Source organism: Rutidosis leptorrhynchoides, unplaced genomic scaffold, assembly GCF_046630445.1.
Source record: "Rutidosis leptorrhynchoides isolate AG116_Rl617_1_P2 unplaced genomic scaffold, CSIRO_AGI_Rlap_v1 contig163, whole genome shotgun sequence".
NCBI classification, from domain to species: domain Eukaryota; kingdom Viridiplantae; phylum Streptophyta; class Magnoliopsida; order Asterales; family Asteraceae; genus Rutidosis; species Rutidosis leptorrhynchoides.
This window is the reverse complement of record NW_027266412.1, coordinates 71,134-85,935: the sequence shown is the minus strand read 5'-3', so window position 1 is coordinate 85,935 and position 14,802 is coordinate 71,134. Positions and strand designations below refer to the sequence as shown.

The 14,802-nt window shown below is 40.2% G+C and overlaps 1 protein-coding gene across 1 annotated transcript; it reads right to left on the bottom strand.

Annotated features, from left to right (window-relative positions):
- Positions 1 to 3,265: 3,265 nt before the first annotated feature.
- On the bottom strand, positions 3,266 to 14,602 carry LOC139881484 (superoxide dismutase [Cu-Zn]-like). Its single transcript, XM_071865953.1, has 8 exons — positions 14,527 to 14,602; positions 5,374 to 5,490; positions 5,184 to 5,279; positions 4,954 to 4,985; positions 4,782 to 4,857; positions 4,088 to 4,141; positions 3,982 to 4,000; positions 3,266 to 3,422 (listed from the first exon to the last, which is right to left on the bottom strand). Exons 1-8 carry the CDS (start codon positions 14,600 to 14,602, stop codon positions 3,266 to 3,268), a joined length of 627 nt encoding a protein of 208 aa, XP_071722054.1.
- Between the last annotated feature and the right edge of the window lie 200 nt (positions 14,603 to 14,802).

Genomic DNA, 14,802 nt, shown 5'->3' with positions numbered 1-14,802 from the left:
AGTCATATAGGGACAGTAGAACTATCTAACACAATCACTCTTCTCAATGTTTTATATGCTCCAGAGTTTGCATTTAATCTTGTTTCTGCAAACAAATTAATTGTGAACTCTAATTGTATTTTAATGGTCTACTCTTCAAAGTGTCTAATGCAGGATTTGACTTCTATGAGGATGATTGGTACAGCTGAACAAAGACATGGACTCTATTACATGAATCTAACAGATGATTTTGTAGAACCTAGAAATATCAATGTTCAAAAACAGTGTTCTGTCAATATGATTCATGATAACTCTAATGCTAAAGAAATGTTTGATGTTTGGCATTTTAGACTTGGTCATCCGTCTAGTGCCAAACTCAACTCATTTAAAAATATTAATCAGAATGTCAATTTCAAAAAGGATCATGTTTGTGATGTTTGCCATTTTGCTAAACAAAAGAAACTTACATTTCAAATCAGTAATTCTGTTGCTAATAATAAGTTTGATCTCATTCACATGGATATTTGGGGACCTGGTCCTCCCACTATGCAAGGACACAGATATTTTTTAACTGTAGTTGATGATTACACTAGGCATACTTGGATATTTCTCATGAGGCATAAGTCAGAAACTAGAGGTTTAATTGAAAATTTATACAACATGGCTCAGACACAGTTCAATAAAAGGATTAAAACTATCAGGAGTGACAATGGTCAAGAGTTCAAACATGTTTCATTTTATGCTTTACATGGCATCATGCATCAAACATCCTGTGTAGAATGCCCTGAACAGAATGGCAGAGTGGAAAGGAAACACCAACATATTTTAAATGTTGGAAGAGCCTTGCTGTTTCAAAGCAAACTTCCATTAAAATTTTGGAGTTTTGCACTCTGTCATGCTGTTCACTTGATTAATAGAACACCTACTCCTATTCTAAAGGATAAAACTCCTTATGAATTGTTACATGATAAACTGCCTGATATCACACATTTGAGAGTTTTTGGTTCTCTATGTTTTATTTCTACACTAGACAGGGATAAAACCAAGTTTACAGCTAGATCATCTAAGTGTGTCATGCTAGGATATCAACATGGAACTAAGGGATATAAAGTGTTAGACCTAAACAACCACAGCATTCAGGTAGGATTCCATGTCATTTTCTATGAACACATTTTTCCCTACAAGAGTCCTCAAATAGATTTGGATGATTTATGCAAACTGTTCCCCATTAAAAGAAAAGACTTACCTGAATTTGATGAGGAAGATATTACTGAACACTTGCATTCTGTGAATGATTCTGAGCATTTAGGCATTGATCAATCTTTTCAATCCAATGAAATAGTTCCTGAAACACAGGAAACTGGAACTGAACCTGAAGCAAACACTGAAATACAGATTAGGAGATCTACTAGAAACAAATTCACACCTAAACATCTAGCAGATTTTCACTGTATCTAGTCCAAGTCTTTGCTCAGTTAGATCATGATTCACTCCTCAAGAAGTCAAGCAGCATTCCAAGTATTTCTATACCAGGTAGTCCTCACTCAGTATCAAATCATTTTGCCTTTCCTAAATTATCTCCTAATCACTATGTCTTTAGTTTAAAAATATGTTGTCAAAAAGAGCCAAACACTTTCCAGCATGCCATGGAAGATGAGAATTGACAGAAAGCAATAGAAACAGAATTGAAGGCATTATCAAACAATCAAACTTGGATTGTATCTTATCTACAGAAGGGAAAAAGGCAATTGGGTGTAAATGGGTTTTCAAACTCAAACACAAATCAGATGGTTCAATTGAAAGACATAAGGCCAGGCTGGTTGCAAAGGGATACACTCAAAAGGAAGGGATAGATTATACAGAGACTTTCTCACCTGTGGCAAAGTTCACTACCATCAGAGTTTTGCTTGCCATTACAGCTTCTGAAAAATGGCACACTGCTCAACTAGACATCAACAATGCATTTTTGCATGGTGATCTAGATGAGGAAGTCTACATGAAACCTCCTCCAGGTTCAGATATACCTTCTAACAAGGTATGCAAGCTAATAAAATCCCTCTATGGGCTCAAGCAAGCTAGTAGGCAATGGAATTTTAAGCTAACAGAGGCACTGATACTCTTTGGATACTCTCAATCAAATTCTGATCATTCACTATTCATCAAACATGACAAAGGTTTATTCACAGCAATCCTAGTCTATGTAGATGACATGATCATTGTAGGAAATGATGCCAATCAAATAGCCAGAACAAAGTCCTTTCTACATGACAAATTCAGTATAAAGGACCTAGGAAGTCTCAAATATTTCCTAGGATTCGAGATAGCAAGATCAAGCAAGGGTATCCATATTTGTCAGAGAAAATATACCTTGGAGATGCTAACTGAATCAAATTTCCTTGGCTGTAAACCTGCTTCAACTCCAATGCCTTACTCTGTTGAGTTCTCTGATAAGTCTCCGAAACTTGAGGATCCATCCCTATATAGGACTCTGATCGGAAAGCTCCTATATCTCACCCATACACGACCTGACATTTCACAAAGTACACAGCACCTATCTCAGTTCCTGTGTAATCCAACAGAGGAGCATTTAAAGGCAGCACACAGAGTTCTAAGGTACCTGAAGGCTTCACCAGGAAAAGGGCTTTTCTTTCCTTCTGAGAATAACTTGCAATTGAGATCCTACGCCGATGCCGACTGGGCAAAATGCCCAATTACAAGGAAATCAGTGACTGGATTCTGCATTTTTCTGGGCAACTCTCTTGTGTCATGGAAATCGAAGAAGCAATCTATTGTGTCTCGATCTTCTGCAGAAGCCGAATACAGAGCACTCGCCTTGGTAACTTGTGAGCTGCAGTGGATTCATTACCTTCTCAAAGATCTCAAAGTAAACCAGACTAAACCCGCGATTTTATATTGCGACAATCAATCAGCCATTCACATAGCCCGCAATGCCGTTTTTCACGAACGGACAAAGCACATAGAAATTGATTGCCACATCATAAGAAATCAGGTAAAGGCTGGTTTAATTCAACTTTTCCCAATTTCGTCTTCACTGCAAATCGCAGATCTATTTACGAAATCGCAGAGAACACCCACATTTCGTTTCCTTTTATCCAAGCTGGAACTCCTCGAATCTGAGGGAGATTCCGCTTGAGGGGGACTGTTGAAATATGGGTATGGAGAGGGAGAAGAAGACCGTTGAATGGTGAAGACGACTGAAGAAAGCATTTGAATTTGGGAACGACCGTTGGAAGAGGGACGACGACGTTTTGATGGAAGATGACCGTTATAAGGGAAACGGCGTCGTTTTGGCAAGAGACATGCAGCGTCCCAGCGTTTCCTCTGGGCCGAGTTTAGCGACGACTTCAGATGGGCCTTTCGGCCCACTCGCTTCATACAGTTGCTGTTGCTTCTTCCGCAAGCAACATACATACTTCTTCTTCCTACATCACATGGGTGACAAGATTGCATCTATCCAACAATCACTTGCAGCCATACCTCCACTACAAGTATGGCTAAGCATGGTGCATATTACAATCAATAAATTAGATTAGATTTCATTGTACTTTAAGTAATATTAATCAATTTCATTAGTGATAGAAGATGTAGTATAAATAGATCAATACATTAGGTTGTAATTTCTTAACTTGAAAGTTAATACAAAAACTGAGTTTTCTACTCAACAAAACACCCTCTCGATCTCATAATCTCAATAACATGTAAAAATTAGTTCTATACGTACTTATTAATCTTGTCCAGAAGGTAAAATGACTTAAACAAGCCTTAATTTCACTGCTAAAGGTGATCAGACATACAATCGACGGACAAAAACCAAGAAATTTGCCCAGAGCGGCATTATATCGAAGAAATTAAGCACGTGAATATACATATAATAACAAAACCATGTCCAGCCAGAAGAACCACAACATAAGAAATGTTTCAATTCTTCTTTATTAATTTATGAGATCTTATCCTGGGGCAAAAGGGTTATTTCACGCTTGCCCTTGCTGAGTGATAGGTCCTGGACGAGACAAGAAAATCAATCAGGCAAAACGAAACATTTTCATGATATCAGAGAATATCGACTTTTCTTATAACTCCGACTTACCACATGCAATTCTAAGACCAGCATTCCCATGAACTTTGCTGAACTGGTTTGAACCTGAAATCAGAATTACAGATTCAATTATTATGTCTAAAACTAGCAATCAATTGTTCTTTCAAAATAGAAAGGCAAGCATAATCATGTTCTGAGTAATTTGCCATTCAAAACACCAGAAAAAGTAACACAAAATTGGAAATTATTCTGATTCAAGAGAATATTTGGAAATGAGGGTCAAAATATTAAATCCAAATAGATAAGGATAAAATCAAATTCACAAGTCGGAAAGCTCTAAACAAGCTTACAACTCAGGAAGACCTGATTAAGCCTAAAAGTCGGGAATCTCTAAACAAGGCTATAAGTCGGAAAGCAATAAACAAGCTTACAACTCAGGAAGAAGTAAACAAGCCTACAAGTCGGGAATAAATAAACAAGAGTCAGGAAGATCTAAACAAGCCTACATGTCGGGAATATCTAAACAAGCCTACAAGTCGGAAATCACTAAACAAGCTTTACAACTCGGGAAGAACTAAACAAGCCTACATGTCGGGAATATCTAAACAAGCCTACAAGTCGAAAATCACTAAACAATCTTACAACTCGGAAATGAAACAAAAAGCTACGTCTTGAAAACTTGTACAATCAACAAATTAAAAGACCAAAACTCGAGCATTCAGAGCTGAAGACTAAAAGAACTTACCCTTGCCAAGATCATCAGCACCAGCATGGATAACAACAGCCTTACCGACAATGGAAGTAGGTCCACTCAGTGGAATCTGCAAACACATACAAATAGAAATGGCTCATGATAAGAGCCAAAGGATACCAAACATTGACCAACAAGAAAAATGATAACTATCCTAGGAAAGTACCTGCTTGTCAACAATTCTGAAACTAGCAGTACCTGAATTATAGGAACAAAGGAAAATATGTTACTGGAGCAAAAGAGATACAATAAACGAAAACAAATTCACCGAAGTAACGCAAAAAGAAAAAAGAAAAAGTGAAAACTAAAAGATATAAGAAATCTACAGGAACCAATGAGCTCTGAAGTTCTGAATAGTTAGAGAGAGTTTGACAAACAAGGATTAACTATGCATACCATCATCACCAGCCCTGACATTTCCAAGATCACCAGCATGGCGATTTTCATCCTCTGGGGCACCGTGTTGCTTGTTAAAAGGATTGAAATGGACTCCTGAAAACGAATATATACATGGATAGAGTTTTACAACTATTGTTTTCGCCATGCTCGTGAATAATAGAAACAAATCGAGTCTTTTGGGGAATACCAGTTGACATGCAACCATTTGCAATGTTTCCAAGTTCATGGATATTGAACGCATGAAGCCCTGGCTTGAGGCCAGAAATTTTTCCAAACACAATGGTCGGTGAAAGTTCGTTCCGACCTAATATGACAAATAATCGTGACTGTGCTAACAGGAGCAGGTTAGCACAGATTAATAAAACAATACAGTGAAGTAAATAACACAAGGAATTGGTAACGCAGTTCGGTTTCCCTACTCTGCGGGGCCTAGCCCAGAGGTAAACAACATTCCACTATTCTTGAAACAATAGAACAATATTGTGGTTACAACTCTCTCGTCTATAACCTATTTTCTATTTCTCTAAGTTTACTCTTTGTTTACCTTAACAGCCTAATCTAACTATTAGGACTTACAATAATGCCTGCACCAAAACGGGTGAGGACTTCACGCAATCCTCTCTCAGATCTACGCGGATCAAGTACAGCACTATGCCGGCAACACTCTCTCTCGTTTTGTCGCTAAGTGTTCTTCTTAAGACTGCTTAAGAAGATTTGTAAAAGATAGTTCTGCTAATCATGTTATCTCCCTTTTATACATGCTGATATAGGACAGTGAGAACGCAGCTTGTTCAAACCAAACCAGGATCAATTTACTCTTAGATAGAATTCTATAATCACAGGTTTCTCTTTCTTGATCAGGACGAATCTTCTTGATTAGGACGACTCTTCTTTATTATCAACATCAGGAGTCCCAATATTTCCTTCTACTCAAAACGACAACAAAGAATACAACTAAGATTCTATCTGTTTTGCGTAGCTAGCTTTAGCGGCCTGGGCTTTAATGGGTTTGACAAAAATAGCCAACCCAACTAAAACAACTGTGTTCCTGTGTGAACAGCTGATCAAAACACAGGTGAACCAATTTTGCTTCAACAATCTCCCCCTTTGGCATTTTTGTCAAAACCTGTGCGTGTCAACTGACCACCCCGTGAACATGTACCACAAAACGCACAAATACCTCCCCCTTTTTGGCAAGAAGTGCCAAAGCATGGTCAAGCAACACTGAGGAATAATAAAAACGACTGAAAGTAGAAATTAAGGGTATTACAGCCCAAATATCCAGAGTAGTCAGAAACAAAAACTACAGTATTCATAAAACGGCCCAACAACGGCCCAGAATTAAGAAGCTCCCCCTCAGGTTTCGGATTGAACAACTTGAGCCTCGAGCAACTCCCTTTTCTTCCTGAGCCTGTATTCTTGCCGCTTGAGAAACTTAATGGTGTCTTTGGCAAGAGCCAGAGCTTCAGGTGTAAGTGGTTCAGCACCAACAGCAGGTGCGTCATCCGCTTCTGCATCATCCTCAGCACCATTTACTACCCGTGGGCGACGATTCAGTCTGGCAGACAGTCGAAACCCTTCTGGCTGTACAAATTCCTCATCCTCAGCAACTTGTAGACCTTGTTTGATGAGTAGAGCAAAGATTGCAGATGGATACACATAATTTCCGAGCTTCTTAGATTGGCCAGCAAAGTAGACAATCCTCTCATATGCCAATTCTGCAAGGTTGAACCCAATTCTAGTACCTACCTTGAATAGTAAAACGCCCAGTTTCTGACTGACAGAGTTAGAATGTACTCCAGGCATCCAGTTAGCAACTGCTACTTTGTGCAGGGTGGAATAGAAAGTTGTTAACTCAACTGGCTTGGGCGGATCATCATTCACAAACCATGTTGCCCTCTGTCCTCCGGTGAGCTCAGCCGCAATGGTGTCATAATTTTCTGTGCACAATTCTTCCGGGTTCCAGCAACAGAAAATATCAGCTAAGCGATATGGCGAGAGAGAATAAAACTTTCCTCGAACAAAAACCTTTTGATACTGTGAAGATCCCAGACGATCTACCTCTCGAGGCAAGTTACAGTAAAACTCGCGGACAACTTTTTCAACATACTGAGTATTCCTAGTGACACTCACCCATAAGTTCTCCTCAATTAGAAGCTCCCTAATCTTGAAATCTTCTGCTTGATCACTGTCAAGAACCTTTTCTGCGATGATCTTCTTACTGCAGACAAAAGGCCAGTGAATTTTGGCCGCATTACTAACAAATGGTCCGTCAATCTGTGGTGCATCCGAATCACTATCAGCCATTCGTGACGAAGATGCTGTCATTCTCTTTGCAGACTTTCTTGCAATTCTTTTACGCTTCAGACCTGTCTTTAGTCCTGTGTTAACAGGAGTATCATCCTTCTGTGGATCAGTGGCATGTGTGACACTGTCTACTTTCTGACCTGAGAGAGGAGAATCTGGCACCTCCCCCTCGGCTGTTCCCTGTTTCTGGGGAGGCTCCCCCTCGGAATGAGGATTATTCGGAGCAAAAGGCTCCCCCTTAGATGAAGAACCCTGACCTTTATGATGCCCTGTATGAACAGTTCCCTTTTTGCTTACAAATTCAGGCATACCTCCTGTAGACACAGATTTGCCTTTTTCTACCCTATCTTGTCCTTCTACTACAGGACCCATGGGTTTCTTTTGAGGTTCTGATTCTTCAACTTCTCGAATCTCAGTAATTACAGATCTAAAATTACCAGTCGGAGGCGAGGAGGCACTTACCGGAAAGTCAGGATGGACTATGATTGCAGTTTTAGTGTTCAAGCCAGCCAACACTTCTGCAGCCACTTTTTCGGAGTAGAGCATGGCAAGTTCATCAGCCATCCATCGCATGGGCGTCCGTCGTGGCGGTGATGGTGGATTCTGGTGTGAAGAGGACGGCAGAGGGTTCGAAGATTGCGACGACTCCGTATCAGAGGAGTCCGACTGTTCTGACGAAGAGATCTTGATGGGCTCAGCCATATTTGAATGACCCTTAGTCTTAGGGATGATCCGAGTTGAGCGCCTGAGTTTTCCCTTGCCAATTCGAACCTTTGTTCTTGATTTAAGAAAATTAGGGTTTGAGGAAGGTGAAGAGAGAGCTAATTGATGTCTGACACGGAGAGAAAGAGAGAGTTTTTCTTTTTCTTTTTCTTGCTCAGAGGTTGCAGATGACATAAACTCTGTAACTTCCTTGTTTATGTATGTTTTGAATTTCCGTGGGAAGATTGTTTGCTTTATACGGACTACTTTAGTTTCTTCCGTATGGGCCGTGTCTGTTTCATAGGCCCAACTAACTCGCAAATCAGGCCTAGAGAGAAGCCCAATTTCTTCGTAGAGTATAGACCTTCCTTCTTCTTTGATCCTGTTGAGCACAAGAGATAAACAATTATACGTTTTTTTTTTTTTTTTTTTTTTTTTTTTTTTATAAAAAAACGTAAAGAGGAGTATGTACAAGAGAGATACTTATCTTGTAGTTTATGTCTTGACACAAAGACCAAGTGCTCCACGCAAAAAATTCATATCGATTCGCGTCTAGGCTTTTTGTGAAGATATCGGCCAGTTGTTTTTCTGTCGAGATATATTCTAGTACTACTTTCTTTTCTTCTACTAGTTCTCGGATAAAGTGGTGACGCACCTGGATATGTTTGGTCTTAGAGTGCTGTACAGGATTTTTTGAGATACTTATGGCACTGGTGTTGTCACAGTATATTGTTAACACACCCTGATCCAGTCCATATTCTTCCATCATTTGTTTCATCCAGAGCAACTGGGCACAGCAGCTACTGGCCGAGATATATTCTGCCTCAGCAGTGGATAGTGATACTGAATTTTGTTTTTTACTGAACCACGAAACAAGGTTGCTTCCTAAATAAAAGCATCCTCCTGATGTGCTTCTTCTGTCATCAATACACCCAGCCATATCTGCATCGCTGTAGCCTGCCAGTGTTCCATTCGTGTCCTTCGTGTACCACAGTCCTAATCCTGTGGTGCCTGACACATATCGAACGATTCTTTTTACAGCTTTCACATGTGATTGTTTCGGGCTGGCTTGATATCTGGCACATACTCCAACACTATAACTTAAATCAGGTCTGCTAGCACACAAGTATAGTAGACTCCCGATCATGCTTCTATAAATTGTAGGATCAGCATCCTCTCCTTCAGTATCTTTAGATAGTTGCTCATTAGTCCCCATTGGCGTTCGCATGGGTTTAGCCGATTCTAGGCCAAATTTCTTGACCAGATTTTTTGCATATTTTTCTTGGGTAATCGAAGTTCCATCTGGACACTGCTTGATTTGAAATCCCAAGAAATAATTCAATTCACCAACCATGCTCATTTCAAATTCTCTGGCCATGCTGTGGACAAACGTCTTTCTTTCCTTTTCGCACGTGGATCCAAATATGATATCATCCACATATATCTGAGCTATCGTCAAATCTCCCCCTGTGGATTTGAGAAACAGCGTCTTGTCAACTCCACCTCGACGATAGCCCTGTTGACACAGGTAGACAGTCAGGCGTTCATACCAGGCCCGAGGGGCCTGTTTTAATCCGTACAGAGCTTTGGTGAGTTTGTACACTGAATCTGGCTGACTGGGATCAGTGAATCCTTTTGGTTGTTCAACATAAACTTCTTCATTCAGGTATCCGTTTAAGAATGCACTTTTAACATCCATTTGGTAAAGTGTGATGTCTCCATAGGCTGCTACGGCTATGAGTAATCGAATGGATTCAAGTCGAGCTACAGGTGCAAATGTCTCATCAAAATCGACACCTTCTACCTGAGTGTAGCCTTGAGCAACCAGCCTTGCTTTATTTCTTGTGATGTTTCCCTGTTCATCTGTTTTATTTTTGAAGATCCACTTTGTGCCGATAATGTTGCAGTGATCAGGTCTGGGAACTAGCTGCCAGACTTTGTTGCGTTCAAACTGATGTAGTTCTTCTTGCATAGCTAATATCCAATGTTCGTCGGTAAGAGCCTCTTCTACTTTCTTTGGTTCGATTTTGGAAGTGTAGGCCACATAATTGATCATATCTCTGTAATTTCTTCGTGCTCCTCTTGTCTTTCTTTCTGTGATATCTCCAATCATATCATCTGTAGAGTGATTTCGTTGGACTTGGATAGATGGGTACTTATTTTGATTTGCAGTCGCAGGCATAGTTTCTTGTGTGTCCCTGGTATCCGTGCTAACAGGAGATGCCCCCACACCAGGTGTGTTTTCATTCCTATCAACACCCTCATGTGCTAACACTTCCACACTAGGTGTGTTCTTATTAGTCTGAGGTGGATCAGTCACAGGTTCACCGTCCTCGTTACTTTCTGCTTCAGCCTGAATTTCATCAAAAACAACATTCTGCGATTCAGTGATAGTATGAGATTTTTCAAGAAAGACTCTATAAGCCCTACTGTTAATAGAATATCCGACAAATACTCCCTTGTCACTTTTGGCATCGAGCTTTCGTGTGGGTTCTCTGTCGTTCAGAACGTAACACGTACATCCGAATTCATGAAAGTATTTTATCGTGGGTTTTTTGTTCCTCCAGATTTCATATGGAGTCTCCTTTGTGTGTGGCCGAAGATATACTCGATTTATGATGTAACACGCTGTGGACATGGCTTCTCCCCATAGTCTATAGCTCAGCTTCTTTGCATGAATCATGGTCCGGGCCATCTCAGTAATTGACCTGTTCTTCCTTTCTACTATCCCATTTTGCTGAGGGGTAATAGGCGCTGAAAATTCATGAGCGATGCCACTGTGCTCACAGAAATCAGTTACCACAGAATTTTTAAATTCCCTACCGTGATCACTTCGGATCCTGGTAATTGTGCCAGTAGTGTGATGTCTGTCATTATTCAGCTTGGTACATAATTTTATAATAACGTTAGCAGCATTAGATTTTTCTTTAAGAAAATCTACCCACGTATATCTAGAATAATCATCAACACACACAAAAGCATAGGACTTACCTCCCAGACTCGGAGTTTGCATAGGTCCCATCAAATCGATATGCAGCAGCTCCAATGGTCGTGTAGTGGTCATGTATAGTACAGCCGGATGTCTGGCCCTGGTTTGTTTGCCCAGTTGGCAATCTCCACATACTATGTCTGAGTCAAATGTGAGTACTGGTAGTCCTTTTACTGCTCCAGCCTTGGACAGCTCTACTAGATTTCTGAACCCAACATGCCCGAGTTTTTTGTGCCACATAATCAAATTTTCTGTACTGGTCTTTAGACATTTTATATCACCATCGAGAGTGTAGGTATAATTTGTCTGTCTTGATCCTGTCATTACAATGTCCCCTGTTTCATTCATCACTTTACAGCCATGCTTGTTGAAGTTGATTTCACAGTCTTCGTCACACATCTGTCCGATACTGATAAGGTTATGCTTCAGTCCCTTTACTAAGAGGACATTTTTGATTTTGGAACTAGACGATACTGGTAAGCTCCCTTCACCGATTATGGGATTCGCATTTCCGTCCCCATACGTGACTTTTCCTTGGCGTTGATAGGTGATGTCCTTGAGGATGTTCTTGTCTCCAGTCATGTGCTGCGAACACCTACTGTCAAAGTGCCAATCAGCTGACCTTTTTGTGGAGGTTTTGCTCATAAGACACTTCAGATCTTCTTTCTTCACCCAGATTTTCCGTTGAGCATGATTGACAATGTCAACTCTAGTTCTTGGCTGTCTTCTCTGTCTGGTGCCAATGAAACTGTGAATGTTATTTTGGAGGATATAGCAATTTGGACGTATGTGTCCAGGTTTATTGCAGTAATGACAAATGATCTTTCTTCTTTGATACAGGTGTTTTGAGCTTTCCCCTCTTTCTGGTTTGAAATGTCTACGATTAGCCCCCGTGGGTTGAACATTTGACGTTGTTCTGTTCTGGAGTTCATCTAGGATCTTTTCTTCTTTAAGCCTTTCTATTTTACGATTAGCTTCTTCAAGCTTTGTTTCAGACATCGATAGTTTGGCTGTTAGATGTTCAATCTCGGATTCATACTTTCCGAGTATATTATCGAAGTCTTCTCTTTCCTCTTGTAATTGCTGGACTTCATCTGACAGTTGTTGGTTGATATGAAGAGCATCTTTCATTTGATCTAGTATCTTTCTGAATTTCTCCTGAATGTCACTGTTGTCATCACTGTCCGAATCCTCCTCATCTGTGCTGGAACAGTCCGCTGTTTCAACAGTACGTTTTCTGAGTTTAGAATTTTGGGGTGTGCTCACAGTAGTGTGTGCAGTAAGAGCTTTGCAGGCTGGTTTTCTGTCCATACTACAGTCGTCACTGGTTTCTGAATTATCTTCAGATGTCTCCTCATCACTCCAAGTAGTAAAAAGTGATCTTTTCTGCTTTTCAATAGTATTGGCACATTTAGCAGCAATGTGACCGAACCCTTGACATTCATGGCACTGAATTTTTTCTTTCTCTATTCTGCTGAAGTTTCCTCTACTGGTTTCTCCTCTAGTGAACCTATTTCCTCCTGTGAAGTCAGTCTTCTTTTGGAACCTTTGATTACTCTTCTGATTTGGAGCTGTGTAATCATTGATTTTGTTTTTATTGAACCACCGGTACATTTTTCCCATGCTCTTTGTTAGGAATGCTACCTGTTCTCAAAGATCTTGATCATCTGTGCTAACAGGTGAATCTTCCACGTCAGTTTGAACGCGACAGTCTTGGTTTTAGTCTTGTCTCTGTTTCGCATGGTTAATGTCATTTCATGGGTTCTGAGTTTCCCTATGAGGTCATCAAGACGCAGATTTTCAAATTCAGTGGATTCACTGATCGCATCCATTTTTGAGCTAAACCTTTCGGGTAGAGAAATCAGCACCTTTCTCACAAGTTTAGACTCCGGGATCACCTCGCCAAGAGCAGTAGATTCATTAGCAATATATCTAAGGTTTTTCTCAAAATCAGAAATAGTTTCATCGTCTTTCATGGTAAGAGATTCAAACCTGGTAGATAGGAGATGCAGTTTAGAGTTCCGAACAGATTGAGTGCCTTCGTATGTAAGTTGTAGAGCATCCCATGACTCTTTTGCTGTCTCAAGATTCTGGATGATCCTGTACACACTTGGGCGAACAGCACATTGAATAATGCTTACAGCTTTGCTGTTGGCCGTGTAGACAGCAGTTTCGGCAGCAGTCCATTCATCTTCGCTTTTTGGTCCTACCACACCATTTACTGTGGCCACAGGAGATGTCCACTGTGTTTGTGTAGCTCGCCAGATAGCTTCATCTTGGCTCTTCATGTACCATTTCATCCGGTTCTTCCAATAGTCATAGTTTGAGTCCGTCAGTAGAGGAGGTCGGGTGGTTGAGCCACCCTCTTCGATTTTGTCATCCATGGTCGGGTATCTCAAGATCTTTTCTCGAGAAGGTTTCTCGAGCCTGCTCTGATACCACTTGAAAGTTCGTTCCGACCTAATATGACAAATAATCGTGACTGTGCTAACAGGAGCAGGTTAGCACAGATTAATAAAACAATACAGTGAAGTAAATAACACAAGGAATTGGTAACGCAGTTCGGTTTCCCTACTCTGCGGGGCCTAGCCCAGAGGTAAACAGCATTCCACTATTCTTGAAACAATAGAACAATATTGTGGTTACAACTCTCTCGTCTATAACCTATTTTCTATTTCTCTAAGTGTACTCTTTGTTTACCTTAACAGCCTAATCTAACTATTAGGACTTACAATAATGACTGCACCAAAACGGGTGAGGACTTCACGCAATCCTCTCTCAGATCTACGCGGATCAAGTACAGCACTATGCCGGCAACACTCTCTCTCGTTTTGTCGCTAAGTGTTCTTCTTAAGACTGCTTAAGAAGATTTGTAAAAGATAGTTCTGCTAATCATGTTATCTCCCTTTTATACATGCTGATATAGGACAGTGAGAACGCAGCTTGTTCAAACCAAACCAGGATCAATTTACTCTTAGATAGAATTCTATAATCACAGGTTTCTCTTTCTTGATCAGGACGAATCTTCTTGATTAGGACGACTCTTCTTTATTATCAACATCAGGAGTCCCAATATTTCCTTCTACTCAAAACGACAACAAAGAATACAACTAAGATTCTATCTGTTTTGCGTAGCTAGCTTTAGCGGCCTGGGCTTTAATGGGTTTGACAAAAATAGCCAACCCAACTAAAATAACTGTATTCTTGTGTGAACAGGTGATCAAAACACAGGTGAACCAATTTTGCTTCAACAGTCGGGTCTGAAAAAATACTAACAATTAATCCACAGAAGATAAACTACTTCGCTAGTTTATGGATAATATCTCAAGAGATTTATACTACCATCTCCTTCTTGGTTAAAGTGGACGAATCCACTGACACCCTCAATTCCGGCAATGGCGGCATTAGCCTTTTTCATCATTATGTTCTGTGTGATATATGCGATAAAGACATCAGAACTCCGGCACACGTAAACATAATACAAGAACAAAGAACAGATATTGCATATCCAAGCACCAATACAAAACATAAATACAAACAAAGAGCTGATATTGCATATCCAAGTATCAATACAACAGACAAATCAAACAATTACCCATTAGAGCATAATCCATCCAA